The following is a 27,461-nucleotide window of genomic DNA, read 5'->3' on the forward strand; positions in this document are numbered from 1 at the left end:
TCGGTGTGTGAGGAAGGGTGCAGGGGTTATTTGGGAGGGTTTCAGTGGTAGTTCGGTGTGTGAGGAAGGGTGCAGGGGTTATTTGGGAGGGTTTCAGTGGTAGTTCGGTGCGTGAGGAAGGGTGCAGGGGTTATTCGGGAGGGTTTCAGTGGTAGTTCGGTGTGTGAGGAAGGGTGCAGGGGTTATTTGGGAGGGTTTCAGTGGTAGTTCGGTGTGTGAGGAAGGGTGCAGGGGTTATTCGGGAGGGTTTCAGTGGTAGTTCGGTGCGTGAGGAAGGGTGCAGGGGTTATTCGGGAGGGTTTCAGTGGTAGTTCGGTGTGTGAGGAAGGGTGCAGGGGTTATTTGGGAGGGAACCTGTTAGCTGTTAGCTGTTGAACTGGACGCAGTCAGTCAGTCGGCTGAGTTTGAGTGACGTCAGGAGCAGCATGGCGGCCAAGGTGACTCCGGCTTTACACACAGCCGTTTATCTTTCATTAATGACTTTGTAATGGCGGCTTGTTAATGATTTCATGGTTGCAGTGGGTTTATTATAGTCAGACAGGGGTTCAGAGTCCGACTGCTGCTCTGTGTGGCTTCGGTTTTGCCCCGGCTAGCCTGTTAGCGCGGGTTGTTTCTGCTGTGCTATGTGGTTAGCTTGTTGCTAATGCTAACAGTACATCAGTTATAGATGCAGAATCTGTGCTGTTGATTTACACTCTGTTAAAATGTATTTAGTTAAAATTTTGTTTAGATGATGATCCAGTGTTGCTTGTGTTTATTGGTGTGGACTGAATGCTGAGATCTGAGCTGTGTTTATATTAGTGCATTAATATAATAATCTGTACTGTTTAATAATGTGTGTTTTTCAGTCTGGATTCAGTAATTCTACATAAATATGAATACATGATTGTATTAGGATGTGTGTAGGTATTTACCAGGTTTACCTGTAGGGTATAAGGTGTGTGTAGGGTATCCAAGTGCCCTTGTAGTGCAAGTGTTCCTGGTACTGAATGTGTTGAAGGTTATAGAGGTTAATGGTTTAACTGCGTGATAAAAAGTCATTCCCATAAAGGCTGCAATACAGAAACTAAGTTCTTATTCTTAAATTCGACACCTTAAATTACATTTCCAAGAGGCTATATAAGAAACTGGGACTGTTGTGGAGGGTCAGACCAATAGAGTGACCTTAATTAAGATAATATAAGATATATCCTTTATTTGTCACATATATACATATACAGATGTACAGTACAATGAAATTCTTTCTTTGCATATCACAGCTTGTTTGGAAGCTGGGGTCAGAGCGCAGGGTCAGCCATCGTACGGCGCCCCTGGAGCAGACAGGGTTAAGGGCCTTGCTCAAGGACCCAACAGTTGCTGCATAGCAGAGCCTGGATTTGAACCGCCAATCTTCTGGTTGATAGCCCAACGCTCAAATATTAATAGTATGTCTTTATAAAAACGCAGTAAATTGTACAGTTCTGATAAGCTGTTGCTGTCAAGAGTAGATGTTACAATCAGGCAATGAAAATAAGAAGCACCGAGAGTAAAAACATCAACATTATATCATTATTTAATAAACAAAATGTGCAGGTTTTTAAATTAACTGTTCAATTAAGACATCTTAATGATATTTTGCTTGTCTAATGACCTTATTTGCAGTTTTGCGGTCTTTTATTCTTATTGGATATTCATTTTGGAAACCACAAAGCTGGTCTTGACTGCTCCAGTTCTGGATGTGAAACATAATAAAATAAGTACCTTGATGTTTTTGCAGTTTAGCTAATGAAGCTTCAGATGTGACGCTCTGCATTGTTCAAGTTATTGTATTTCTCGGTGTGTTTAGTACCGTAATGACGATTTAAGACCTAGATTTAAATTGTGATCCTTATACAGCTTTACATCTGACTTCAGTAAATAAATAAATACGTAGAAGTTCATGTCTTTATGAATCACACTCAACTCATAAGAGATAGATAGATAGATAGATTGATAGATAGATTGATAGATAGATTGATAGATAGATAGTTAGTTATGAATCGCACTCAGTTCTGTTTGCCAACACATTATGATGAAGCTGGAAACACTTGCACACACGTAAATTGCAACTTAACATAACAATAAACAATAAATGAAAAAATAGCAGTCCCTTTAAAATAAAACAATTATTTACGTCTGATTTCTAATTGCCACAGACCTCATGGGCCGACTGGGGACTGCCAAAGGGTCAGATGTGGCACGCAGGCCGTACAATGCCCAGGTGTGCCCTGAAGCTTGACTGAAGTTTGTTGATTATATGAGGTCAAGATAATGGACTAGTAATCTAGGTTGCCATTATTGGGGCCCTTGAGCAAGGCCCTTAACTCTCACTTGCTTGAATTCTGTTCAGTTGCAGTTGTAAGTAACGTTGGAATAAAGGATCTGGTAAATGTATGTGTAAATATATAAAAGAAAAGCAACCTGCCTGACTGTGGATGGTGTCGCCCATGTTTTACCGGGTTCTGAGAATTTTTTGGTGGTCCTTGGACCAATTTGCTTTGAGCTTTAGGTGACCGGTTTTCTCCTCGACCTTGAGTCGATTGTCCACAATCAAATTAAGCAAGTTTTGCATCATTGTGGTTTTTGAAAACCACTAAACAAAAACAGAGGCTCTTGCTCCATCACCTTAAAGCTGGACTCGAGTTTGTAGCTGATCACTTGGACAAAACGGAGGGTTATTTTTCGCACTGCAGCCCCCAAGTACATGGAGATGTACTGTAATGCTTGCTTGGCTGTGTACAGTGTCACTAGTGTTCCACCAGCTTCTAATTTATGGCAGATCTGTTTTTAGTGGTGTTTGGATTACTTCTAACCATCCAGGCAAATTTCCCTTCAGCATTAGGCGATGGTTTTTTTTTTTTTCCCAACTTGAAACTAGAATGCTGTTTTATGTACTTCTAAATAGGTGCAGTCAGACTAGCCCTATTTATATGAACACCCAGAGGTATTTTTGACCCAGCAGGTTTTTTGGAAAGCTTGCTTTAAATTTGTGAAGGGGTTAAGGTACTGGACCAGTGATCAGAAGTCAAGTTGCCACTGCTAGACTCTTAAGTTGCTTGGATTGTTTTTCTGTCACAGTTGTCTTGAATGTGTAAATGACTGTCTGTGAAAGATGGACTACAGTCAGTAATTGTAGAACTACAAAGTGCTTCTGTATGGTAAGTGGGGCTGATAAAATGGCAGTGAGCGTAGAAACAAGGAGGTGGTTTTAATGTTATGGTTGATTGGTGTATGATTCATATTAATAAAATGTTGGCTGCTTTAGTTCTGTTAAAACAAGGTTGGTTGAATTTAGTCCGTTAATGTCGTGTCATGTTGTTCAGACCTTCAGTTGCATGTAATTTTTGGATGTGATATTCTGACAGGCCGACTAAAAGCTACGATTTCTGTTTCTGTTCCCAGGTTCAGTCTACCAAAAGGGCCGACCCCAACGAGCTCAAGCTCATCTTCCAGAAGGTACGGCTCCAGTTTTCTGCTCTGCTCTGTGTTTGTGGTGCCCTCATGCTCACTGCTTGGACTTTGTTTCTCATGCTGGATCATTCGTTTGCTGTGTGATCACACGGTGCATTGGGTGTGTCCACATTTTGGCAAAAAATAAATAAATGCACCCTTTATCATTGCATATTCAACAATGAGTTGCATGTGTTTCTTGGAATGTTTCTGTGGGAATTTCTGCCCATTCAATAAAATTTTTTTTGCCTGATGGTCTAGAAGTTCTGGCACGTGATCTATGATTACTCACTCAATCCATTTCAATCCAAGGGTTTTAATAGAACTGAGGTCAGGGCTCAATATCATTCTGAAACAGAAAGGGCATTCCCTAAACTATTGCTGCAAAGTGGATGGATACGTATTGTTTGTTTAATATATATATACCCAATGCACCAGACCTACAGTTAGTAGTGGTGTCTAGGGATGTCCCGATCCGATCTCACAGATCGGGATCGGGGCCGATCAAGGCATTTTTAACTGATCGGAAATCAACTTTACTAATGCCGATCATAACCCGATCTTTTGTTTTACGTCAGCATGTCCGCTGTCCAACAGCGGTGTAACGTCTGCACTGCGAGCGTTTCACGAGGCGGTGGGAGCAGAGCTGCGTTCATTACTGTAGAATTTTACTGTTTATATGGTGTGTGAGTCGAGGATCACTCCGGTTTACAAAACAATAACTTTTAATCCGAGTATGAAAACTTCAGGACCATAACGTACAGCTTTTACCAGTTTACGTGTTACAAGACTGAACGACATCTCAGTATCAGGCTCTCTGATTGGCTTAGTTATGTAACCGAGCGTCGTAGTGATGCACTCGCTTAATAAAGAAATAAATACTCGCTATATTCACAAACTGTCGGGAGCAAAACACTTTATTAACTTCTTCTGTTCCGAATAGCGGACAGCCAGAGCCGAGCACGCTATCCCATGCACTATGGAAGCCCCAAAGGGTCAAAACACACTCACTTTGCGTAGACCCGTCCATCAAACCATTGTCACAATACAAGCACTTTAAGAACTGGCTTTCCTTCATAACAAAAGAGTGACTTTCCATTTTATTTTGGTATTCAGGTTTTACTGTAATGCTGTTAAGTAACTTATTTGTTTTTTTATATTCAAGTTAAGCTGCTACACCACTTGTGAGTGGAGATTTTTGTTCATGTTTAGTATATCACTGCATTAAACAGAATTATGTTCTTTGAATGTAAAGTTCAAAGTAAAACTGTAATTATCTCACTTCATTTTTACTACAATGCTGCACTAGGTTTGTTTACTTTTATTTTGTAAAAGAACATTAAGCGATAGTTTGGATGCAGGCAATTCTTTTCCTACAGCACTGCAGAGCTATTCAGTTGTTAAACATGTACATTGGATTAATTTGAATTACTGTAATGTACTTGAAGTGTGCACTGTGTAAACAGTATTGTCTAGTTCTTATCTAGACAATATCTAGAAAATACAAGTATCGATCTGAGAATCGGTATCGGATCGGGATCAAAATTAAAGATCGGGATCGGGATCTGGAACAAAAAAACTTGATCGGGACATCCCTAGTGGTGTCCACATACTTCTGGTCATATAGTGTATGTGGTTATAGGGGAAGGTGGGTTGGGTGTTTGTGTGATGTCAGCTGAGATCGGTTAAGTTACTTACAAATAATTTGAAACACGCGCCCTGTCTACTCTCCAAGTTCTTTATGCAAATGTAGAGACCCACACACGTATACACACATGCACCCACCCACGCTGAGGACAAATTGTATTGTAAATATGGGTAATTAGATTCTATTTCATTGGCCTGCAGGCCTGGTGATGGTGTGGCTCGACTCCAAGTGACCTGTGGCTCGAGCTCAATAATCTGGCATGATTAGAGGAATGGCTTGCTTGTGTTTAGACTTTATCACAGCAGAAGCTGCTATAAATGTAATAAATGTCATCCATTCACATGCTGTTTGTATTGGAGAATAAAAATAGATCATTCGACCCTGAAAGTGGACTTTTACTCCAGGTCGTCACGCTTGCTGTTTATTTATAGTTCTGTTTCGACACAGTCAGGTTTGACCAGTTGCTCTCAGTCACCCAATCCTGTTCACCTGACCCTTCCAACCCCGCAGCCCTCCCTGCGGCTGTACAATCAGGCCTGAATGTTAGATGAGAATTTTTCAGATGAGAAGATATCCTCACTGTGTGTCCACCATACCAGAACAAAAAAAAAGGGAAAACATTACTGAATTTCTACAGCTGAAACACATCGATTCAATAAGTATGAGTGGTGTCTAGTGCTCTGTGTTGTGCTCTGTCGTATATCTGCAACCCTCACACTCACAAAAAATGTAAATGTAAAAATGTCAATTTCAATGGCTGGGAATCAATTCTGACAATATTTTGACTGAGGCCATCAGTCCAACTCTGCCTCAGTCAGTTCTGCATCGGTTTATAGATTCATCATGGGATCTGTGACTAGGGCTGGGTATCGCCACTAATTTCCTGGATCCATTCGATTCCGATTCACAAGGTCCCGATTCGATTCAATTCGATTTCGATTCAACACATTTAGGCGTATTTGAGTTACATTAACAGGTTTTGTTTAAATATGTAAAGATGTTCAGAGAACGAATGTGATAATTGTACAAAACTAATTATTAAAAATATTTGTGTTTACATAAATAATTAATCCAAAACAGAAAACAGTAACATTCATTTTTTTAATTATTATTTTATATGTCTGACACGCTACAACAGTGTACATGTAATGTACATAACATACAATAACATACATCTGGCTGTTGAACAGCTTATGCCAAGTTTCACTACACAACTTTCTGATTTGCCGGGTCATTGTACAGTTAAACTACACGACTGATCGGCGATGGGGGGTTTTACACTACACCATCTATCACCAACTGGAATCGCAGGCGAGCTTTTCTGGTCTCCAAAACTATGTTTTTTCATGAAAACAAACGTGAGAAGTGACGAGGGGTTTAATGATACCACGTCCAAAAATACACATCAACAAGTAGCGAGCGATCAAAGTTTGTGCGCTGATGTGAAGTGTAAAATCAAAGAGGAAAATAAAGGAATCTGAGTGGATTTGGCAACACGAGCAGCAGGAATTGTTCTGTAGTGAGTTGGAGGTTAATAAATATTTTGTTTTATAGAGAACGATCAGGTCAGAAATACTGTAAAACTTGTGTGTGCGCTGATGTATTCTGATAGAAGCTGTATTACGCCCCTGAACCACCTGTTTACAACCTCTCCCCTGTGTTTCCCCTCGCTGTTTCACACATTGATTGAGCCGGTAAATCTAACGCCGACCCGTCGCCAAGCGAAAATCAGAGCAAAAATCGTGTAGTTTGAACTACTGTAGACATTACTTGAGCTTCTGCCGTGCTGAACTGATGTGCAGGTCAGATCTCGTTGCGCGAAAAAACAGTGGCTGGTCATGCGAGATTAAAGGGGGTAACAGATTTCCGTGTACACCGTAAAAAGGGGCTCATTTAAAAGATCGATTCAAATAAAGATTGATTCAGATCGAAAAATCGATTTTATAAACCCACCCCTATCTGTGACACACCTTACTGTATGGAAGACGCCTCAATCCAGTCCTCTAACCATAACAGTCTTATACTGATCAAAGTCCCTTATGTCCTTATGCAAATCAGTGCTGTGTTTAGCACATAACATACACTATATTGCCAAAAGTATTCGCTCGTCTACCTTCACACGCATATGAACTAGAGTGACTCCCATTCTTAATCCATAGGGTTTCATATGATGTCGGCCCACCCTTTGCCGCTATAACAGCTTCAACTCTTCTGGGAAGGCTTTCCACAAGGTTTAGGAGTGTGTTTATGGGAATTTTTGACCATTCTTCCAGAAGCGCATTTGTGAGGTCAGACACTGATGTTGGACGAGAAGGCCTGGCTCACAGTCTCCGCTCTGATTCATCCCAAACGTGTTCCATCAGGTTGAGGTCAGGACTCAACCTGTCAAGTTCTTCCACACCAAACTGGCTCATCCACGTCTTTATGGACTTTGTGCTTTGTGCACTGGTGCGCAGTCATGTTGGAACAGGAAGGGGCCATCCCCAAACTGTTCCCACAAAGTTGGGAGCATGAAATTGTCCAAAATCTCTTGGTACACTGAAGCATTAAGAGTTCCTTTCACTGGAACTAAGGGGCCGAGCCCGACTCCTGAAAAACACCCCCACACCATAATCCCCCCTCCACCACACTTTACACTCGGCACAATACAGTCAGACAGGTACCGTTCTCCTGGCAACCGCCAAACCCAGACTCGTCCACCGGGTCGCCAGACGGAGAAGCGTGATTCGTCACTCCAGAGAACACGTCTCCACCGCTCTAGAGTCCAGTGGCGGCGTGCTGCTTGGATGCAGTTGCTCGGCCATGGAAACCCGTTCCATAAAGCTCTACACACTGTTCTAGAGCTCATCTGTCATTTTATGTGGCTATCACTTGGTGGCTGAGTTGCTGTCGTTCCCAATCGCTTCCACTTTGTTATAATAGCACTGACAGTCGACTGTGAAATATTTAGTAGCGAGGAAATTTCATGACTGGACTTGTTGCACAGGTGGCATCACGGTACCACGCTGGAATTCACTGAGCTCCTGAGAGCGACCCGTTCTTTCACTAATGTTTGTAGAAGCAGTCTGCATGCCGAGGTGCTCGGTTTTATACACCTGTGGCCACGGAAGTGATTGGAACACCTGAATTCAATTATTTGGATGGGGGAGTGAATACTTTTGGCAATATAGTGTATGAGGAACTGTCATCAGGCCAACATCTTTTAGATCCCTCATATACAGAATATGCATAAGCATGCACATTTTCCAGAAGTGGTTTTAATGTTTTGGTTCATCAATGTGTAAAAAATCTTTATTTGTAATGACCTTGTGGTTCACTGTTTATGATCCCGACCAAAGCTCATTCTGATCATCACAGTAACAGAGCATGCTCGCGCAAACATCTTTTGAAACATCGAAGGCATGGTGGAGATAAATCGGGTCCAGTGTTCATGATGTGTGTCAATCGCACACAACACCAATGGAAAAAGTTGCCAGTCTGATCCCGATCTAGCAGTTAAAGTCACCAGTGCACAAACCATTTCATTTGTTTCAATTAGCATGTTTATGGTGTGTGTGTGTGTGTGTGTGTGTGTGTGTGTGTGTGTGTGTGTGTTCTTTTTCCCAACAGTATGCCAGTGTTGAGGATAAGGATGGCGAGCGCTTCATGAGCCCCATTGATTTTGTGCAGAAGTATTTGGGTCTCCACACTCAGATTCACCACAACCCCAAAACTGTGCAGCTGCTGGCTGGAGTGGCAGATACTACTAAGGATGGGTAATACGCACTCACACACACACACACACACCTATACACCTCAACAAGTGTAAGAGTGTGTTTGTGCATGAGTATGTATGTGCTTTGGTGTGTGTGTGTGTGTGTGGGAGTATGTATGTGTACGTGTTGTGAGGGTATAATTCTGGCCCCACTGGACTACTGAGCACTTACCACAGTCCCACAGATTGTGTACAGATTGTTGTAATGTTGTAGGGCTCGACCAGTGTTCCTCATCTGTTTCACTGCTATAGGTCGAGAAGTTTTTGGGACACTGGAACATAATAGTGGTTTTTGTATTGCAGACGTTTTGCTCCACTCCGTGGTGCAGATGTTCTGCTGCCCGGTCCAGTTGTTTTTCTCTGATGTTTGTCAGCCGTAGTTCAGTGTTTCTGCTCTAATGTTGCGTTTTGTGTTTCTCTCTGTTCCTCTATGTGAAGACTCATTTCATTCCAGGAGTTTTTGGCCTTCGAGTCCATACTGTGTGTTCCGGACGCCCTCTTCATTGTGGCCTTCCAGCTGTTTGACAAGACTGGAACTGGAGACATTTCCTTCGGTATGAAAGTGTGTGTGTGTGTTTACTAGGGATGTACCGATGCACCACAAGACCACACGTTAAAAATCTGTGCACATGTGCCACGATTCGAATCGGTTGTTCATTTAGGATGATTCGATATTCGCTTTAAACAGCAGAGGGCACTGGGGCTATTCACCTCGCCTGGTTGACCTCACTTCACAAAGTTGCCAGGTAGGGGATTTTCCAGCCAAATGTATTTATGTGAGGATACTTTCTTTATTTGTATTATTCATTTATTTATTTAAAGTTGGATTTGTTTTGAAATTTTATTTCAGTTTTTCTACACAGTAAGCATTATTTGGCATAGTTTGTACCTACCTCAGAAATTAAAGGGCATTCATTATTTAGATAAATACAATATTTTATTTTTTACAAGAAATAATAAAAGATAACTTTGTCATAATTTGTCTTCAATTTAATTTTGTTTTAAAAATCGGGAAGCCGCTCAGGTGGCGCAGCGGTAAAAAGACACGCTGCAACCAGGGCTGGATTCTGAGTACGTGGTATCGAATCCTGCTCTGCTTCACCGGTTCGAAGCGGAGTGGCTGTATGGGCAACGATTGGCCGGTTGCTCAGTTGGAAGGCGGGACAAAGAACCGGATGTGGGTCTCTCTCTGTCAGAAAGCGATTACGTTCTCTGCCGGCTGATTAGAGGCGCCTGCACAAGAGATGAGGAAGAGTGCCCTTAGGGTGTGTCTCTCCGCATGCAACGCTAGGTGGCGCCAGGCTCATCAATGTGCGGGTGGCAAAGATGCATCCGGCTGCTGCCCATGTTTCGGAGATACAGGGGATACGGGTTAGCTTCGATCTCCTCGGTCAGGGCGGGGTTCAGCATAGACAGAGATAAAGCGGAAAGGGGGAAAAATCGGGAAAAAATCGTATCGTGCACCCAGTATCGTGAATCGTATCGCATCGTGGGTAGAGTGTATCGTTGCATCCCTAGTGTTGACAGACTTGTGCAAAAGTTTTAATACCCCTGTTCAATTTTATGTGTTGATGTTCTTGGTAAAAAGATTCTCAACTGAATCATTTTACTGCTCAGTTTCTACTAATGTGCTGATCTGAACATGTAAGACAAATATGAAATGCACTAGAACTTTAGAACATTTCAGGTTCTATGTTCCACTCTGTATAATCTAGTAACGACGCAGTGGTTCTGTAGCAAACTGTGTGTTTTTGAATTTGTTGAGAGTTTTTACTGCCTTATTTGTTCTGTACTCACATACTGAGTGTGTGTGTGTGTGTGTGTGTGTGTGTGTGTGTGTGTGTGTGTACAGAAAATGTACGTGACATCTTTAGCCAGACGACGGTGCACCACCACATCCCCTTTAACTGGGACTGTGAGTTCATTCGCCTTCACTTTGGCCACGACCGGACCAAACGCCTCAGTTACCTGGAGTTCACCCAGTTCCTCCAGGTATCACACACTTGTACACACACACACACTTATTTATACACACACTAATACGTGTACACTCACACAGCATGTTGTTCATGTTATAAATTAGCATTATAATAAACCAGCACACAATCCAAGTTTTGCTCCAGGGTCCAACTGTGACATCCTGCTGGTGGGCTGGAACCTCCAACCCTCTGATTAATAGTCCAGTCATTGTAACCACAGAGCCACTTCTGCCCAAAACGTAGTAGGTTTCTTTACATACATTAAAAATCACATCCATATCCATGGGTGTGACCTGGGCATGACTGGTGATGTGGAGACAGTGATGCACTTCTTGCATCCAAAATTAAACACCCAAATCCCATATTCAAAAGACCAGAGGAAAAACTACCAATCCTCCTCAGGGAAAGACACACTGCAGCACTGTGGGTACCCAGTCCAATACCCAGCTCCCCTCTACACCGAATACTTGCCCACAACCCCACCACAAATTTCACAATAACTCTCATTGTAGTTTTTGTTGTCATGCTACAATTGGGTAGAAAACAAACAAAACACGGACTTTAACCAGGCGGTGGTTGGCTTTGGTATGCTGGCAAAAAAATGGCAAAATGGGCACCTTGCGGCACCTCTGCAGATTGTTCGAGCTCAGCAATACTACTGACCTGGTCTGGTGTCCAAAAAGACACTATTGGGTGTGACTGAGTGAGGGAGGGAGGTTATGGGTGCTGGCACGGCTCAGTGTGGGCCTCAAATGATCTGTGGCTTTCCTCTGCCAGGACGGGGTGGGGCGAGTGCAGTATATCTACAAGAGAAGGAACATGTAGGTGAAGGGTGTGTGTTTTAGTCTCTCTGATGTTCTCTGGTTGTTCCTGTGGTGGATGTGTAGGAGCTGCAGTTGGAACATGCACGGCAGGCGTTTGCGCAGAAGGACAAAGCCAAATCTGGGATGATCTCCGCTATAGACTTCAGTGACATCATGTCGACTATCAGGCACCACATGCTGACTTCGTTTGTGGAGGAGAACCTGGTCTCGGTAAGTCTCTGTGTGTAATGACTAAATACCAGGGCCGTACTCTGTGCAACTAAGTTGGGTCTATAAAGACATGGGTTTGACTGGTTTAGTGTAAAGGAACTCCAATGTGCTGCTTAGAGCCCTCATTTCAGCCTTTTGGGATGAATTGGACTAAGAATTGTAAGCCAGGCATTTCCACATACACAGTCTGAATATTAACAGCCCCCAGCTTGTGTTTTTGGTCATATAGTGCAGGGGTCTTCAACCTGTGGGGTTGCCCGAGTACTTGCCCGAGGGGGTGCGAGCGGCTGTCCGGGGGGGGTGGCGCAAGTCGTGCTCGGCACACGAAGGGGGGCGCATGCCTAAAAAGGTTGAAAACCCCTGATATAGTGTACACATGAAGTATACAAGACTGTAAGAGTATGTTTTGCTCCTCCAGGCAGCAGGTGGCGGTACCTCTCACATGGTGAGCTTCTCGTACTTCAACGCCTTCAACTCTCTGCTCAACAACATGGAGCTCATCCGCAAGATCTACAGCACACTCGCCGGAAGCCGCAAAGATACCCTCCTTACTAAAGGTACGTCCATCAGCACCACTATTCATATTCATACAAATAAAGAGTAAATGAACAAGACATTAAACTGGGGAAACAGCCACTCAGTATAATTATTATTATTGATCACTTTTGATGATGTTGAGTAAGTTTTCCTTTAATCCACCTTCTCTTGTCTCTCTGCAGAGGAGTTTGTCCACGCTGCTAATAAATTCGGTCAGATCACTCCTATGGAGATCGACATCCTGTACCAGCTCGCTGGCCTTCACTCCCAAACCGGGTAACTTGACATTAGCATGTTTACCAGCTTTTGTTTAAGACTCGAATCCACCAGGTTTTTGATGCAAATGTCACCTGTTAGGATTTTGACCCCCAGGTTCGAATACAAAACAATACCTGGCTTGGAGCCCTCCACTTTACCCCTACCTATGTGGTGAATGTCTAGCGTATTTATTCTGCGTCCATATAGCCAAGCAATCTGGGTAAACAAAAAGAAACAGAAACAAGTGAAGCACCTTCATGCACTTGCACCTAAGTTCTGTTTAGACATATGAATCTGTGTATCTAACAGGGTGGTGCTTCACATTAATACCAGTGCTGTACTACCCATTGGCTATACCAGTGTTTCCCAACCAATGTGCCGCCGTGGAAGATTATCCAATTTCACCAAATTGGTACTGCGGTGTGTAGTATCAGGCAGAACAATTACATTCTCTTCCACTAGAGGGCAGTACAACTTCTTGGTGGTGTGCCTTGTGATTCTTCTAATGTGAAATATGTGCCGTGGCTCAAAAAGGTTGGGAAACACTGGACTATACTATAGTAGACTACTGACCAGTTACAGTTGTTACACAGTGTTTCACTACGCTGTCTGTGGATAGAAAGTGGCAGTTTGGATGTAGATGAGCAATTCCTCACGAGGTTTTGATTAGATCCTTACTGCCACTAATTAATGTGTTTCAGCTCCAACAGCTCTCACATCAGAGCCCAAACCGCTGCCGCATGGTGCTTTTCATTTTTGAAACCGTTGTGCTTGTGGAAAAGACGTTTCTGTGGTTCAGAAGGGTCAAATGAGTGGAATTGTGTACATTATTCAAACCTGAATGGATCTTGATAATTAATTGTGGAAGTAAGAACATTTCTACATTCACAATGCGACAAGAACTGAATGGATCAGAACCTAGCTTCAGATTGTCAGAGAGCACACAGATTGGATGCGGTAGCGATGTGGGCTGATGTGACCCTTCCCCAGACTGATTGGAAGCATTCTACCAAAAACCAAGATCATGCACTGGAACACAGTGTTAATTGTCAGTTTATGCAAGAGAAAAGAGGATTGCTGCATTCTCAGGATTTTAAACAGGTTGCTAATGGTGTTTTTGCTTTCTCTGTTCCTCCAGGCGTTTGAACCTGTCTGATATTGAACGGATAGCTCCGCTGGAGGAAGGAGCTCTGCCCTATCACCTGGCAGAGGCACAGAAACAGGTGTGGTAAAGCTGCCCAGTCAGACTGTCATATCAATCAATCAGTCTTTACTTACAGTGGTGCCTGAAGTCCTAAAAGTAGATAAAGAGAACCCAGTTAAACAAATGAGACAAAAATATTTTACTTGGTCATTTATTTATTGAGGAAAATGATGCAATATTACATATTCGTGAGTGGCAAAAGTATGTGAACCTTTGCTTTCAGTATCTGGCGTGACCCCCCTTTGCAGCAATAACTGCAACTAAACGTTTCCGGTACCTGTTGATCAGTCCTGCACACCGGCTTGGAGGAATTTTAGCCCATTCCTCCGTACAGAACAGCTTCAACTCTGGGATGTTGGTGGGTTTCCTCACATTAACTGCTCGCTTCAGGTCCTTCCACAACATTTCGATTGGATTAAGGTCAGGACTTTGACTTGGCCATTCCAAAACATGAACTTTATTCTTCTTTAACCATTCTTTGTAGAACGACTTGTGTGCTTAGGGTCGTTGTCTCGCTGCATGACCCACCTTCTCTTGAGATTCAGTTCATGGACAGATGTCCTGACATTTTCCTTTAGAATTCTCTGTTATAATTCAGAATTCATTGTTCCATAAATGATGGCAAGTTGTCCTGGCCCAGATGCAGCAAAACAGGCCCAAACCATGATACTACCACCACCATGTTTCACAGATGGGATAGGGTTCTTATGCTGGAATGCAGTTTTTTCCTTTGTCCAAACATAACGCTTTTCATTTAAACCAAAAAGTTCTATTTTGGTCTCATCCGTCCACAAAACGTTCTTCCAGTAGCCTTCTGGCTCGTCCACGTGATCTGTAGCAAACTGCAGACGAGCAGCAATGTTCTTTTTGGAGAGCAGTGGCTTTCTCCTTGCAACCCTGCCATGCACACCATTGTTGTTCAGTGTTCTCCTGATGGTGGACTCATGAACATTAACATTAGCCAATGTGAGAGAGGCCTTCAGTTGCTTAGAAGTTACCCTGGGGTCCTTTGTGACCTCGCCGACTAGTACACGCCTCACTCTTGGAGTGATCTTTGTTGGTCGACCTCTCCTGGGCAGGGTAACGATGGTCTTGAATTTCCTCCATTTGTACACAATCTGTCTGACTGTGGATTGGTGGAGTCCAAACTCTTTAGAGATGGTTTTGTAACCTTTTCCAGCCTGATGAGCATCAACAAACATGTGTTGTGAAGAGCAGACTTTGATAGATCCCTTTTCTTTAAATAAAACCGGGTGCCCACTCACACCTGATTGTCGTCCCATTGATTGAAAACACCCGACTCTAATTTCACCTTCAAATTAACTGCGAATCCTAGAGGTTCACATACTTTTGCCAATCACAAATATGTAATATTGGATCATTTTCCTCAATAAATATTTGACCAAGTATAATATTTTTGTCTCATTTGTTTAACTGGGTTCTCTTGTGAGAAAATCTGATGATGTTTTAGGTCATATTTATGCAGAAATATAGAAATTCTAAAGGGTTCACAAACTTTCAAGCACCACTGTACATACGGAAGTATACTGATGTAAAGACCTTGTTTACGACACAGCTACATAAGTACATCATAAAATATAATCCATTAATTTAAGGAGGAATGAAGGACCCCAGGCAGCAAGTTACACAAACAAGAAGCTTAAATAATGGCAGCTTAGGAGGTGCAGTGGTTTAACTCTCTCAACGACTCAAGTTCAAAAGTACGTTTGTGTCTGAGGGTGGGATGATCGAAGGGATTCCTTATTGTTGCTGCAATAGTGTCCTCTGCTGGCGGGTTGAGGTGTTTCAGAGATGGTGAATAATGGAGAGTGCATGACTCTCTGTACATCAGGGGTTCTCAACTGGTCTCAGCCCGGGACCCACATTTTCTCATGGTCATTAAGTCGCGACCCACTTTTATAGAATACAAACCAAACTAATTTATTTTTGAAAAATAGCCTTCAAAAACACATTTAAACATACATATGCATGCAAAGTGAATTTAAGAGCAATTTTTTAAAGAAACTGAGGAGGACCATGCCAACCGCATGTATAAAAGTTACTACAATAAATTTAAATATCAAAACTGCATAAAATAAATAAGGCTACAAAACAAGATGCTTTCACCTAACCTGTCTTTTGTGGAAGTCAGTGAGACAGTTGTGCATGTACTTTACTTCTGATCAGAGTTTCAAAGTCTGGGGTGACAGTAGACAGAGTTACTCTCAGATCATGCTCAGTGTTCAACCTGTTTCTCTGCTTTGACTTGAGCTGGACCAAGGTAGAAAAGCCACTTTCACAAAGATAGGTAAGACGCCCGGAGTGCATGTTCTTGTTTGGAGCAAGATGCTGTCAGACACTTCTGTGATACCTTCAGCTCATGAAGTCGTCTTTGAAAAAACTCCACCGGCTTGTCTTTACATGCGGGATGTTTCGTTTGTAAATGTCGCATTAGTTTGGATGGTTTCATGCTCTCATGTGCCAGCGTGAGAGCATTACAAATAACACACTGGGGTTTCTGTCCGTGTTTGTCCTCAATGAACGAAAATCCACATTTCAAATACTCCGGGTTATATTTGCGTTTTGCCATCTTGCCTCCGAACATCATCACAAATTTAAAGAGAAGGGTAACCGGCAAACGAATGGTGGTTACCATGGCAATGAGAATGCTGTGCGCGTCTGATGCGTGCCTCTCTCTGTCTCTTTTTTTTCCAGATAAAAGACGAGTACAAAATCAGATGAGCATTAATTATTATTATTTTTTTTTTAATGTATTTATTTTTTACAAGCTGTCCGTGACCCGCCCGGAACGTGTCCGCGACCCACTTTTGGGTCGCGACCCACCAGTTGAGAATCGCTGCTGTACATGATACTAATCCCTGCGTGATCCCAACACGTTCAGGTGAAGAGAAGCGGTTGGCCATTGCACACGTGTCTGAGCGGGCGTCTGTTAGGTATGGCCCTACTCGGGTCAGGGTCGGGGTCTGCTGTAGTAGAGGAGACGCTGGAGATTTGGATATGAGTAGTCTGAGGGGGAGGGGGGGGGGGGGGTGCAGACATGGAATAAAAAAAAAAAAAAAGAAAACTAATGATCACAAAGTTTAAAACAGCAGTGCCTGAGTTTTGAGGGTGCATGGCGGTAGGGCGGCACGGTGGCTAAGTGGGTAGCACTGTCGGCAGTCCGGGTCCTTTCTGTGTGGAGTTTGCATGTTCTCCCCGTGTCTGCGTGGGTTTACTCCGGGTGCTCCGGTTTCCTCCCACAGTTCGAAGACATGCAAGTGAGGTGAATTGGAGACACTAAATTGTCCATGACTGTGTTCGATATAATCTTGTGTAATGAGTAACTACCGTTCCTGTCATGAATGTAACCAAAGTGTAAAACACGACGTTAAAATCCTAATAAACAAACAAAAAGCATGGCGGTACTTAAACCTAGCCGTTGTGGGTACACCCAGCAGTGCTCACTCGGTGCCGGTCCCAAGTCTAGATAAATACAAATCAAATCAGATATGCACACGATTATCCACTCTGGCGTCCCCTAAAGTGCGGGTGATTGGTTGACATTCTTATTGCTGCCGTTTAATGCAGAGGCGACCTTTTGGAGCATGATGAGTAGAGATGCATGAGTACAGATACTGGTGTCGGGTATTTGCCCGATACCGCGCTCATTAACTTGTACTCGTACTCGCAAACGAGGCTCCGATACTAAACATCCGATACCGTGTACCTAGTGCACGTCGCTGCGTTATGCCCGGTTCACACTACACGACTTTTGCCCTGATTTTCGCTCGGTGCTCGGCGACCGGATCGAGTTTTCTAGCACGTCAGATATCTGATCTGAGATGTGCGACATGAGTGAGTGACATGTCGAACAGCCAATGAGAACGCAGGATACGGTGTGAGGGGAAACGCAGGAGAGGAGTGTAAACCGGTGGGACAGGGGGATGATATAGTTTATATCAGAATACATCAGCACACACACACGTTTTACAGTATTTCTGACCTGATCGTTCTCTACAAAACATAACAACAAAACACCAACATTGCAAAAATATTTATTAACCTCCAACTCACTACAGAACAATCCATGCTGCTCGTGTTGCCAAATCCACTCAGATTCATTTATTTTTCCTTCTTGATTTCATCACATCAGCGCACAAACACTTTGATCACTCGCTACTTGTTGACGTGCATTTTTGGACGTGGTATCATTAAACTTCTCGTCACTTCTCTCGTTTGTTTTCGTAAAAAAAAAAAAAAACGGTATTCTAAATAGGTATCGGTATCGGCAAGTACAAAAATGCATGTACTTGTACTCGGTTGGGAAAAAATGGTATTGATGCATCCCTAATGATGAGCGTTTGGCTTGGTTCACAGTGAGGCTGGGAACAAATTACTGCTTACCGTGCTTTACACCTTCCACATGATAAGCAGCTTTGAGCTGTGTGCCTTAAAAACAACCCACAATTTTGACTGGCAGTACAGACGGTTTATTCACATGCAGTTTAATATATTGTATTCACATGAAGGAAGCAGATTTTAACTCCACACAATTAGATCTGCTGTGTGTGTGTGTGTGTGTGTGTGTGTATGCTGCACACCTGGTAAAGCGCAGAAGGTTCCATTTATATTTTGAAGACAACAGGTTCATCTTTTAAAGTATTTTCTCTCTCTGTCTCAGATGCACGGTGATACTTCTCGTCCTGTGTGGTTGCAAGCTGCTGAGTCGGCTTATCGTTTCACCCTGGGCTCCATCGCTGGAGGTGAGATCTCTCTCTCTCTCTCTCTCTCACTCACTCACTCACTCACTCACACACACACACACACACACACACACACACACACACACACACACACACTCGAAACTCAAACTCAAACTCAAAAGAAGCTTTATTGGCATGACAAATAAGGACATTCGTATTGCCAAAGCAAGTTACAGGGATATATTAAAAATAAGAAAGAACAAAAATATACAGAACAGTTACATGTGCAAAAAATATAAAATAGAATAAAATATTAATAAAAACAGTTCAAAATAAGAACAATAAAAATTATAATATTTACATTAATGAGGTAGTAAAAACGATCAGTTGTGTGTGTGTGTGTGTGTGTGTGTGTGTGTGTGTGTGTGTGTGTGTGTGTGTGTGTGTGTGTGTGTGGGACATGGTCACCCACTGTCCCTCACCTGGTGGCAGGTGTGACACACACACACACACACAGGTATGTACACTATAGGGCAGAACGGATCTAAACACCTTAATTCACTTTAATGTTTAGGTTTTGGGGTATACAATTAAATGCGTTAAATTGATAATACACATTCATCTTTGTAGCAAAAGTTTGGGGAAGACCCTTTCCAGACTGCTCGCATTATTAGTGATTGACTGGCACAGCAGACAACCTTTCTGTGTCCATGTAAACAGAGCTAGTCTTACTGCTTACGGAAAATCACAGATCAGAAATGGTTTGTAACGGACTGAAACAAGCCCGTCTGGAACCTACAGTCATGCCATGGTCAAAGTCACTCAGGTTGGTTAATAAGGTCTACAGGTGCTCCACAATATTAGGTCCATGAGTGAACGTTTGCTATACATGGACTCTGATTTGTGTGTGTAGCGACGGGTGCGACAGCGGTGTACCCTATAGACCTGGTGAAGACGAGAATGCAGAACCAGCGCTCCACCGGCTCGTTCGTTGGTGAGCTCATGTACAAGAACAGCTACGACTGCGCCAAGAAAGTTCTGCGCTACGAGGGATTTTTCGGCTTCTACAGAGGTACGCATCGCCCCCCTGATCCTCGTCAGTCCTTGGTTTAGATCTCACTAGGAAAACCAGGGCTTGTTTGTAGGAATGCAGTGATGTCTGTGTGCAGGACTTGTGTAGAATTCTAATGGATTAAAGACCTGGTGTGTTCTGTTTTTTTGTATCTGTGCATACGAATGTGTCCCTGTGTTCACATTTCTGTCTGTACCTCTGTTCCTTTTCCCCTCTCTTCATGGTTCTGTGTCCGTGCCTCTGTTTGTGTCCCTGTCTCTTCATCTTTCTGTGTCTGTGCCTTTGTCCTTGTGTCTCTCTCTCCATGTTTGTATCCCTGTCTTCCCCTTTGTGTCCATGTCTCTGTTCCTTGTGTCTCTCTCTCTCCGTGTTTGTGTCCCTGTCTTGCCCTTTGTGTCTGTCTCTGTTCCTTGTCTCTCACTCTGTTTCTGTGTCCCTGTCTTGCCCTTTGTGTCCATGTTTCTGTGTCCCCGTCTTCTTTTTTGTGTCCATGTCTCTGTTCCTTGTGTCTCTCTCTTCATGTTTCTGTGTCCCCGTCTTCTTTTTTGTGTCCATGTCTCTGTTCCTTGTGTCTCTCTCTCCATGTTTCTGTGTCCCTGTCTTCCCCTTTGTGTCCATGTCTCTGTTCTTTGTGTCTCTCTCTCTCTCTCTCTCTGTTTCTGTGTCCGTGCCTCTGTTTGTGTCCCTGTCTCCATGTTTCTGTGTCCCTGTCTTCCCTTTTGTGTTCATGTCTCTGTTCCTTGTGTCTCTCTCTCCATGTTTCTGTGCCCCTGTCTTCTTCTTTGTGTCCATGTCTCTGTTCCTTGTGTCCATGTCTCTGTTTCTTGTGTCTCTCTCTCCATGTTTGTGTCCCTGTCTTTCCCTTTGTGTCCATGTCTCTGTTCCTTGTGTCCATGTCTCTGTTTCTTGTGTCTCTCTCTCCATGTTTGTGTCCCTGTCTTTCCCTTTGTGTCCATGTCTCTGTTCCTTGTGTCTTTCTCTCCATGTTTGTGTCTCTGTCTTTCCCTTTGTGTCTGTCTCTGTTTCCGTGTCCTTCTCTCCATGTTTCTGTGTTCCCCTTTGTGTCCATGCCTCTGTTCCTTGTCTCTCTCTTCATGTTTCTGTCTGTGCCTTTGTTTCTGTGTCTGTCTTCACTTTTCTGTATCTGTGCCTGTGTCCCTGTGTTTCCATGTGTGACCCTTTTGTTGTGTACGTACCTCTCTGTCTGTGCTTCTATGTCTGTGCCTTTGCAATTCTGTCCTTCTGTCTGTGTAACCGTCTGTACATCTTTGCTTCTGTGTCCATAATCCTTCCCATGTCCATGCGTCTGTGTTTGTCTCTCTGTCTTTGTATTTTTGTGTCTGTGCTCCTGTCCCTGTGCGTGTGTGTTCTGCAGGTCTTGTACCTCAGCTGATTGGAGTGGCTCCTGAGAAGGCCATCAAACTCACTGTAAGTTTCACTGCTGTTTCAGTAGCACTTCACTCACTCTACTCATTAATCCAAACCGTGCCTCAGGTGTCTTCATACCACGAAGCACAATGAATGGACTGATGGGACTTTACAGCAATGTTATCACATTTGAATGTAGCAACAGGGGCTGAATTTTTGGATTTTGATAATGTTTTGTTAATGACGGGTATTTTGGAAAGGTGCCAAATGTGTACCAGTGACCCCCACTTGTTTATTTTCTTTCTTACTAAATCTGTGTTTCCTGAAATGTAAACAAGGAGAGAACTGAATCCTGTCTGTATTTATTCACAGATGAACGACTTTATGAGGGACAAGTTCTCAGATAAAGATGGTTCCATCCCTCTTGCTGCTGAGATCCTTGCTGGTGGCTGTGTGAGTATAGGGGTGTGAGGGGAGACCCCTGGTGGGAGTGAGCATCATATAATTTACTCTTATTGTTACTGTATATGCTTAAGATAAGATAATCCTTTATTAGTCCCACAGTGGGGAAATTTACAGTGTTGCAGCAGCGAAGGGATTGCAAGGCACTCAGTACAAAAAATAGACAAATAGACAGTACAGTGTAAAACAATATTATATACATAACAATTACAAGTGATTGCACAATCTTAAATTGCACATGGGAAAAGTGGGAAAAAAAAGTTTTAAGTGTGTGTGTGTGTATATATGTGATCTGACCAGAGCAGTGCTGGTTGTAAAGTCTAACAGCAGCAGGAAGGAAGGACCTGCGATACCGGTGATGCAGCCTGTCGCTGAAGGAGCTGCCCAGTGCTGACAGAGTCTCATGCATGGGGGTGGGAGTCATTCTCCAGCATGGATGCCAGCTTGGCTAACATCCTCCTGTCTCCCACCACCTGCACTGGGTCTAAGGGGCTTCCCAGGACATGAATACTTATGAATACTGTCAGTTCTGCTTAATTTCCCTCTGGAGTTTATGTCCTTGGTAGGCTGCGTTCAACTGCATGCTGTCCCACAGATTATAGTTCTGGACTAAACCATCTTTGGTTCATGGAAACCACTTCCCTGAACACATTTACTATATGGACAACCCTGTTAATGACTAAATTCACGGCTTTCAGCTACAGCAATTGCTAACTGGTGTAATAAATCTGTTATATAAAGGAAACTATACTTTAAGCTTCCAACTTTGCAGCAATAGTTTAGGGAAGGCATACTTCATAGTCTTGTGAGAAGCCTTCTCAAAATCGTGGCTATTGTTGTAGCTAAAAAGATCACATAGAGGTCACTTTATTTTAAAACCATTTATTTTTGTAATGGGATGCCCAGCATGCTTATGGTCAGGTGTCCAAATGCTTTTGGCCCTATAGTGTATGTCTGAGCCACCAGCCTTGCATTGAGTTGCAAAAGTCATTTGATGCATCACACTAATTAAATGCCCATCATGAGGTTGAGATGTGGTGTTCTTTTATTGGATTGCTGCCTGGCGATTGGACGAGGCTGATAAACACAGCCTGACATTTACAGACAGTTCCACGATAAGCTCTTATAATTGGTCGATCAATATTACGGTACCTTAATGAACCATCATCTCCATCTGAATCTGAGTGTCAGTCTGAATCCTTGGCCCTACCTAGAGTCCACACGTTGTTGTTGGCAGACTTGGTTGAGCATGGTGCCGAAGTGACGACAGTTTGGATTCTTCACGATGACCTTGACTGTGTGTTGTGTTTCAGGCTGGTGCATCTCAGGTGATTTTCACCAACCCCTTGGAGATCGTGAAGATCCGTCTCCAGGTCGCTGGAGAGATCACTACGGGCCCCAGAGTGAGCGCGCTCAGTGTGATCCGAGACCTGGGCTTCTTCGGCCTCTACAAGGTAAAACTATGTGTTGAAGTATGAAAATTCTGAGTGCACCGATGAGTTTTTATTCTTTGGTTGACAAATTCATGTTGCCACAAATACAAAGTCAGACGTTGTACCCAAATCTTACAAAATATAATTAGATACAGAGGGCTGTAGGGTGGTAGCACAGCAGTCTAATGTCTGGTCCTTATCAAAGTCCCTCAGGTCTTCATACTGAACAGATCTGATGCATTCAACATGTGAACTATGAGGAACTAACAGAGCAATTTTAGCTTAGTGGTTAAGGTGCTGTATTAGTAATCAGAGGGTTGCCGCTTCAAACCCTACTACTGCCAGGTTGACCCTTAACCCTCAATTGCTTAGATTGTATATTGTCACAACTAGTGATGTAACGATACACTCTACCCACGATGTGATGCGATTCATGATACTGGGTTCACGATACGATTTTTTCCCCGATTTTTTAAACAAAATTAAATTGACAAAGTTTCCTTTTTTTATTTCTCTTTTATTTCTGAGGTAGGTACAAACTATGCAAAACAATGCTGCACATTTCCCTTTTTGTGTAAAAAAAAAAATCCCACATTAAATAAATAAATGAATACAAATAAAGAAAGTATCCTCACATAAATACATTTGGCTGGAAAATTCCAAACCTGGCAACCCTGTAGTGACGTCAACCAGGCGAGGTGAATAGCGCCAGCTATTAAAGTGAATATCGATTCATTATACATGTAAACCCTTTTGAATCGTTACACTTGTGAATCGATTTTTAACTGTCTTGTGGTGCGTCGTTACATCCCTAGTCACAACTGTCGCTTGTGCACTTCATGCTGCAAATGTAAATGTAAACTATCATCAGCCGATCCCTCACCCTCATGCACCATCTGTAAAACTGTACAGAGCTTTGTTTAGCAGCCACACACACACACACACACACACAGACACACAGTGTTAGTTTCTGATATGGGTGAGCAGTTGTGTTTTTAATGCCGTATTTTGTGTGTGTGTGTGTGTGTGTAGGGTGCAAAGGCTTGTTTCCTGCGTGACATCCCCTTCTCAGCCATCTACTTCCCAGTGTACGCTCACACTAAAGCCGCGTTCGCTGATGAAGACGGCCGACTCGGGGCCCTGCAGCTGCTCACCGCCGGAGCCATCGCAGGTAACCATCACACACCTGAAACACTCACCAAAATGCAGCACCACAGCTCTGTAGTCCCACCGCATGAGATCAACCTGAAAAGATCATGTTTGTAATAACGTTGTTATGCAATGTATTCGATTTAGTTCCGAAAAAGTTGGGACAGGAGGTAAAATGCACGTGAAAGCGTGTGAAACCAGATGTGATCTTCAGCTGTTAAAGCCAGTCTCAACTTTTTTATCAACATGGAACTTCCAAGGGCAGTACTGCCGCTCACTGGATGTTTTTTCTCTGTTCATATAGGAGTTCCTGCTGCCTCGTTGGTCACCCCTGCCGACGTGATCAAAACACGGCTGCAGGTGGCGGCTCGTGCGGGTCAGACCACCTACAACGGGGTTATCGACTGCTTCCGCAAGATCTGGAGAGAGGAGGGCTTCAGGGCTTTCTGGAAAGGAGCCGGAGGTAAAATATACATAAAATATACACCGATCAGCCATAACATTAAAACCACCTCCTTGTTTCTACACTCACTGTCCATTTTATCAGCTCCACTTACCATATAGAAGCACTTTGTAGTTCTACAATTACTGACTGTAGTCCATCTATTTGTTGTTTTTAAATACCGTGTCCACTCACTGTCCACTCTATTAGACACTCCTACCTAGTCGGTCCACCTTGTAGATGTGAAGTCAGAGACGATCGCTCATCTATTGCTGCTGTTTGAGTCGGTCATCTTCTAGACCTTCATCAGGGGTCACAGGACGCTGCCCACGAGGCGCTGTTGGCTGGACATTTTTGGTTGGTGGACTATTCTCAGTCCAGCAGTGACAGTGATGTGTTTAAAAACTCCATCAGCGCGGCTGTGTCTGATCCACTCATACCAGCACAACACACACTAACACACCACCAGTAGTGGTCCTGGGACAGTCCTGACCATTGAAGAACAGCATGAAAGGGGGCTAAAAAAAGCATGCAGAGAAACAGATGGACTACAGTCAGTAATTGTAGAACTACAAAGTGCTTCACAAAGTGCTGGACAGTGAGTGTAGAAACAAGGAGGTGGTTTTAATGTTATGGCTCTAGCACAGCACGAGCTCTTGATGGTTATACATTGTGCAGAACTTGGTTTATACTTTCAGTTCAATTAATTCCTTCAAACTGACCGCTGAGTGTTTTTACCCCCTGCAGCTCGTGTGTGCCGCTCGTCTCCTCAGTTCGCCGTGACCCTGTTGACCTACGAGCTGCTGCAGAGGTGGTTCTACGTCGACTTTGGAGGACAGTGAGTACCAGTGATGTGTTACATTCTTACCCTCAAATTTTTACATGAACGAAAGCAGCACGAGTCTGGAGTGACTCGGGTTCGAGTCTCTGCTTCAGCTCTTTAGCGATCACACTGGCTTAACCAAGAGAGCAACACATACAGTTGGCCATGTCACCAGGTTCTGCCAGCTTGCTGCTGCAACAGTGACCCCGTGTGTCTGATTGAGGGACCTGGAGTCGTTAGGTGGATCGTCCTTTGGTGCAACCTGATTAAACCTCATCAGGAGCGTGCTCGTTATAATAATAATACATTTTATTAATATAGCACTTTCCAAGATACCCAAAGACGCTTTACATTTTACATAAAAAGCAAGTAATCATAAAAACAACACAAAACCGTACAAATAATGGTACAGAATTCACACATCACATTAATCAGCATCAAGATAATTAATTAAAACATACTAGGAGGAAGAAGACATTTCATTGAAACATATAAGCAAGAATATGAGCGGTATAGATAGAAGTGGGAGGAGAATAGAAAAACAAACAACAATAAACATATCAAAAAGAATAGAAAATGTATACAGTAGGTCCTCGACTTACGTCGGAGATCCGTTCCTACGGACACGACGTAACGCGATTTTCGCCGTAAGTCGGGACACACCTACATCACTCACATGGAGCACATACAACGCCGTCTTCCTCGTATAGCGCTCTGACTTTCTTAATAAATGTATGGGAGATGGCGACGTAACCACGAAACGCCGTATGTCGAGTCCGCCGTAACCCGAGGACTTACAGTTAGGGCTGTCGCGGTGAAAGAATTTCCCCTCTCGATATTTAGCGCGGCTCAACACCGCGGTATGCGATATTATCGCATATAAAAATTACTTAATTGATCTGGATTTTAGAGCTATATAAACAAGCTTTATTGTTAAGCTATGATTCGGTACATTATTGCTTTATAATGACAAAGATGAGACAGCTTTAGGACAAATCAAATGCGTGTTTATTCTTAACTACAGAACAGAGCAGGGATGCGCAATAAGAACACACGTTAAGATGCACGTCTTTTCTCCATTAAAAAAAAGGTTTAAATTTAGCTTCTAGCCTAGGATGGATACACACTGTGAAACGAAAAAAAAGTGTTTAGGCTAAATATTTTAAATGCACATCTAATCAAAATATGGTAAAAAAAAAATAGAATAAAGTCTGTAAGACCTTAAACCTGCGTTATCATGCGCGCTAGAAAAACCAACATGTTCACCTGATGTGGTTTGAGAGAGGATCTGAGTGGGGTAGCGATGTTCCCGACGGCACTAAAACTCTCTCTGATGGTGTGTGTGTGTGTGCTCGCTGCACTAATACACGTGTACTGTACCTGCATGCGACTTTAGAGAGCAGAGGAGATCTAGCCTGGTTGTCGCGCCACTATTAACCATCTATTTAGTAGGTATAATTAACATAACAATATAAACTACATTTTAAGTTATTATTCGTTAAAAATACATTTTTATTCAACGAAAAAATACATTTAAATCATTCCAGCAAGCCAGCAAGAGAATATTTGCAGGCTGCAATGCCATATTAACCCTCATTAAGTGTTTTAGTACGCCAAGGCTGTTTAAATATAGTCTAAATTACAAGTATTTTATTGAGTGTGAACTCGATTTGATCATTAATAAACTTGCCTATAATTCATGTTGCCATTGTTTCCATTTAAAACACAAAGCCTGACACTCAGCAGCAACGCATGCAAACAGGTGGCGGGAAAATGTCGCTCTTAGCTCATTTTCGTTATGAATTTATTTAACATTTATTACGCCGGAATGTAAGCGTAAAACAAGATGGACCCTGCAACAAAAAAAAAAGAAAAAAAAGAAAGAAAAAACGTGAACATCGCGGTGTTGCGGTTCCTTGGCATGCCCTGCGGTTGGCTGGTCTATACCGCGGTATTTCAAAATTGCGGTTAGCGCGACAGCCCTACTTACTGTAAATAAAAACAATTACATTGTTACAAATTAACTGCAGCTCTAAGCAGTGGATCCTGTCATGATCTCAGATATAAATATCAAAAAAGAAAACATATCAAAAGGTTATAGGTGCTTTGGACGGTGGACAGGGGTCA

The 27,461-nt window shown here is 43.0% G+C and overlaps 1 protein-coding gene across 1 annotated transcript in view; it reads left to right on the top strand.

The window, feature by feature from the left end:
• Nucleotides 1–333: 333 nt before the first annotated feature.
• The window catches only part of slc25a12 (solute carrier family 25 member 12), a 30,673-nt gene continuing 3,545 nt past the window's right edge, over nucleotides 334–27,461 (top strand). The window contains exons 1-17 of the mRNA XM_062997277.1: nucleotides 334–437; nucleotides 3,421–3,474; nucleotides 8,726–8,871; nucleotides 9,309–9,424; nucleotides 10,723–10,862; nucleotides 11,737–11,883; nucleotides 12,302–12,440; nucleotides 12,603–12,696; nucleotides 13,817–13,901; nucleotides 18,564–18,645; nucleotides 19,499–19,657; nucleotides 21,033–21,085; nucleotides 21,398–21,478; nucleotides 22,801–22,941; nucleotides 23,953–24,091; nucleotides 24,374–24,532; nucleotides 25,259–25,349. Of these exons, the coding sequence (XP_062853347.1) occupies nucleotides 426–437; nucleotides 3,421–3,474; nucleotides 8,726–8,871; nucleotides 9,309–9,424; nucleotides 10,723–10,862; nucleotides 11,737–11,883; nucleotides 12,302–12,440; nucleotides 12,603–12,696; nucleotides 13,817–13,901; nucleotides 18,564–18,645; nucleotides 19,499–19,657; nucleotides 21,033–21,085; nucleotides 21,398–21,478; nucleotides 22,801–22,941; nucleotides 23,953–24,091; nucleotides 24,374–24,532; nucleotides 25,259–25,349 (1,838 nt within the window). The 5' untranslated portion in view covers nucleotides 334–425. The remainder of the gene's footprint in view (nucleotides 438–3,420; nucleotides 3,475–8,725; nucleotides 8,872–9,308; nucleotides 9,425–10,722; nucleotides 10,863–11,736; nucleotides 11,884–12,301; nucleotides 12,441–12,602; nucleotides 12,697–13,816; nucleotides 13,902–18,563; nucleotides 18,646–19,498; nucleotides 19,658–21,032; nucleotides 21,086–21,397; nucleotides 21,479–22,800; nucleotides 22,942–23,952; nucleotides 24,092–24,373; nucleotides 24,533–25,258; nucleotides 25,350–27,461) is intronic.

Source organism: Trichomycterus rosablanca, chromosome 6, assembly GCF_030014385.1.
Source record: "Trichomycterus rosablanca isolate fTriRos1 chromosome 6, fTriRos1.hap1, whole genome shotgun sequence".
Taxonomy (NCBI): domain Eukaryota; kingdom Metazoa; phylum Chordata; class Actinopteri; order Siluriformes; family Trichomycteridae; genus Trichomycterus; species Trichomycterus rosablanca.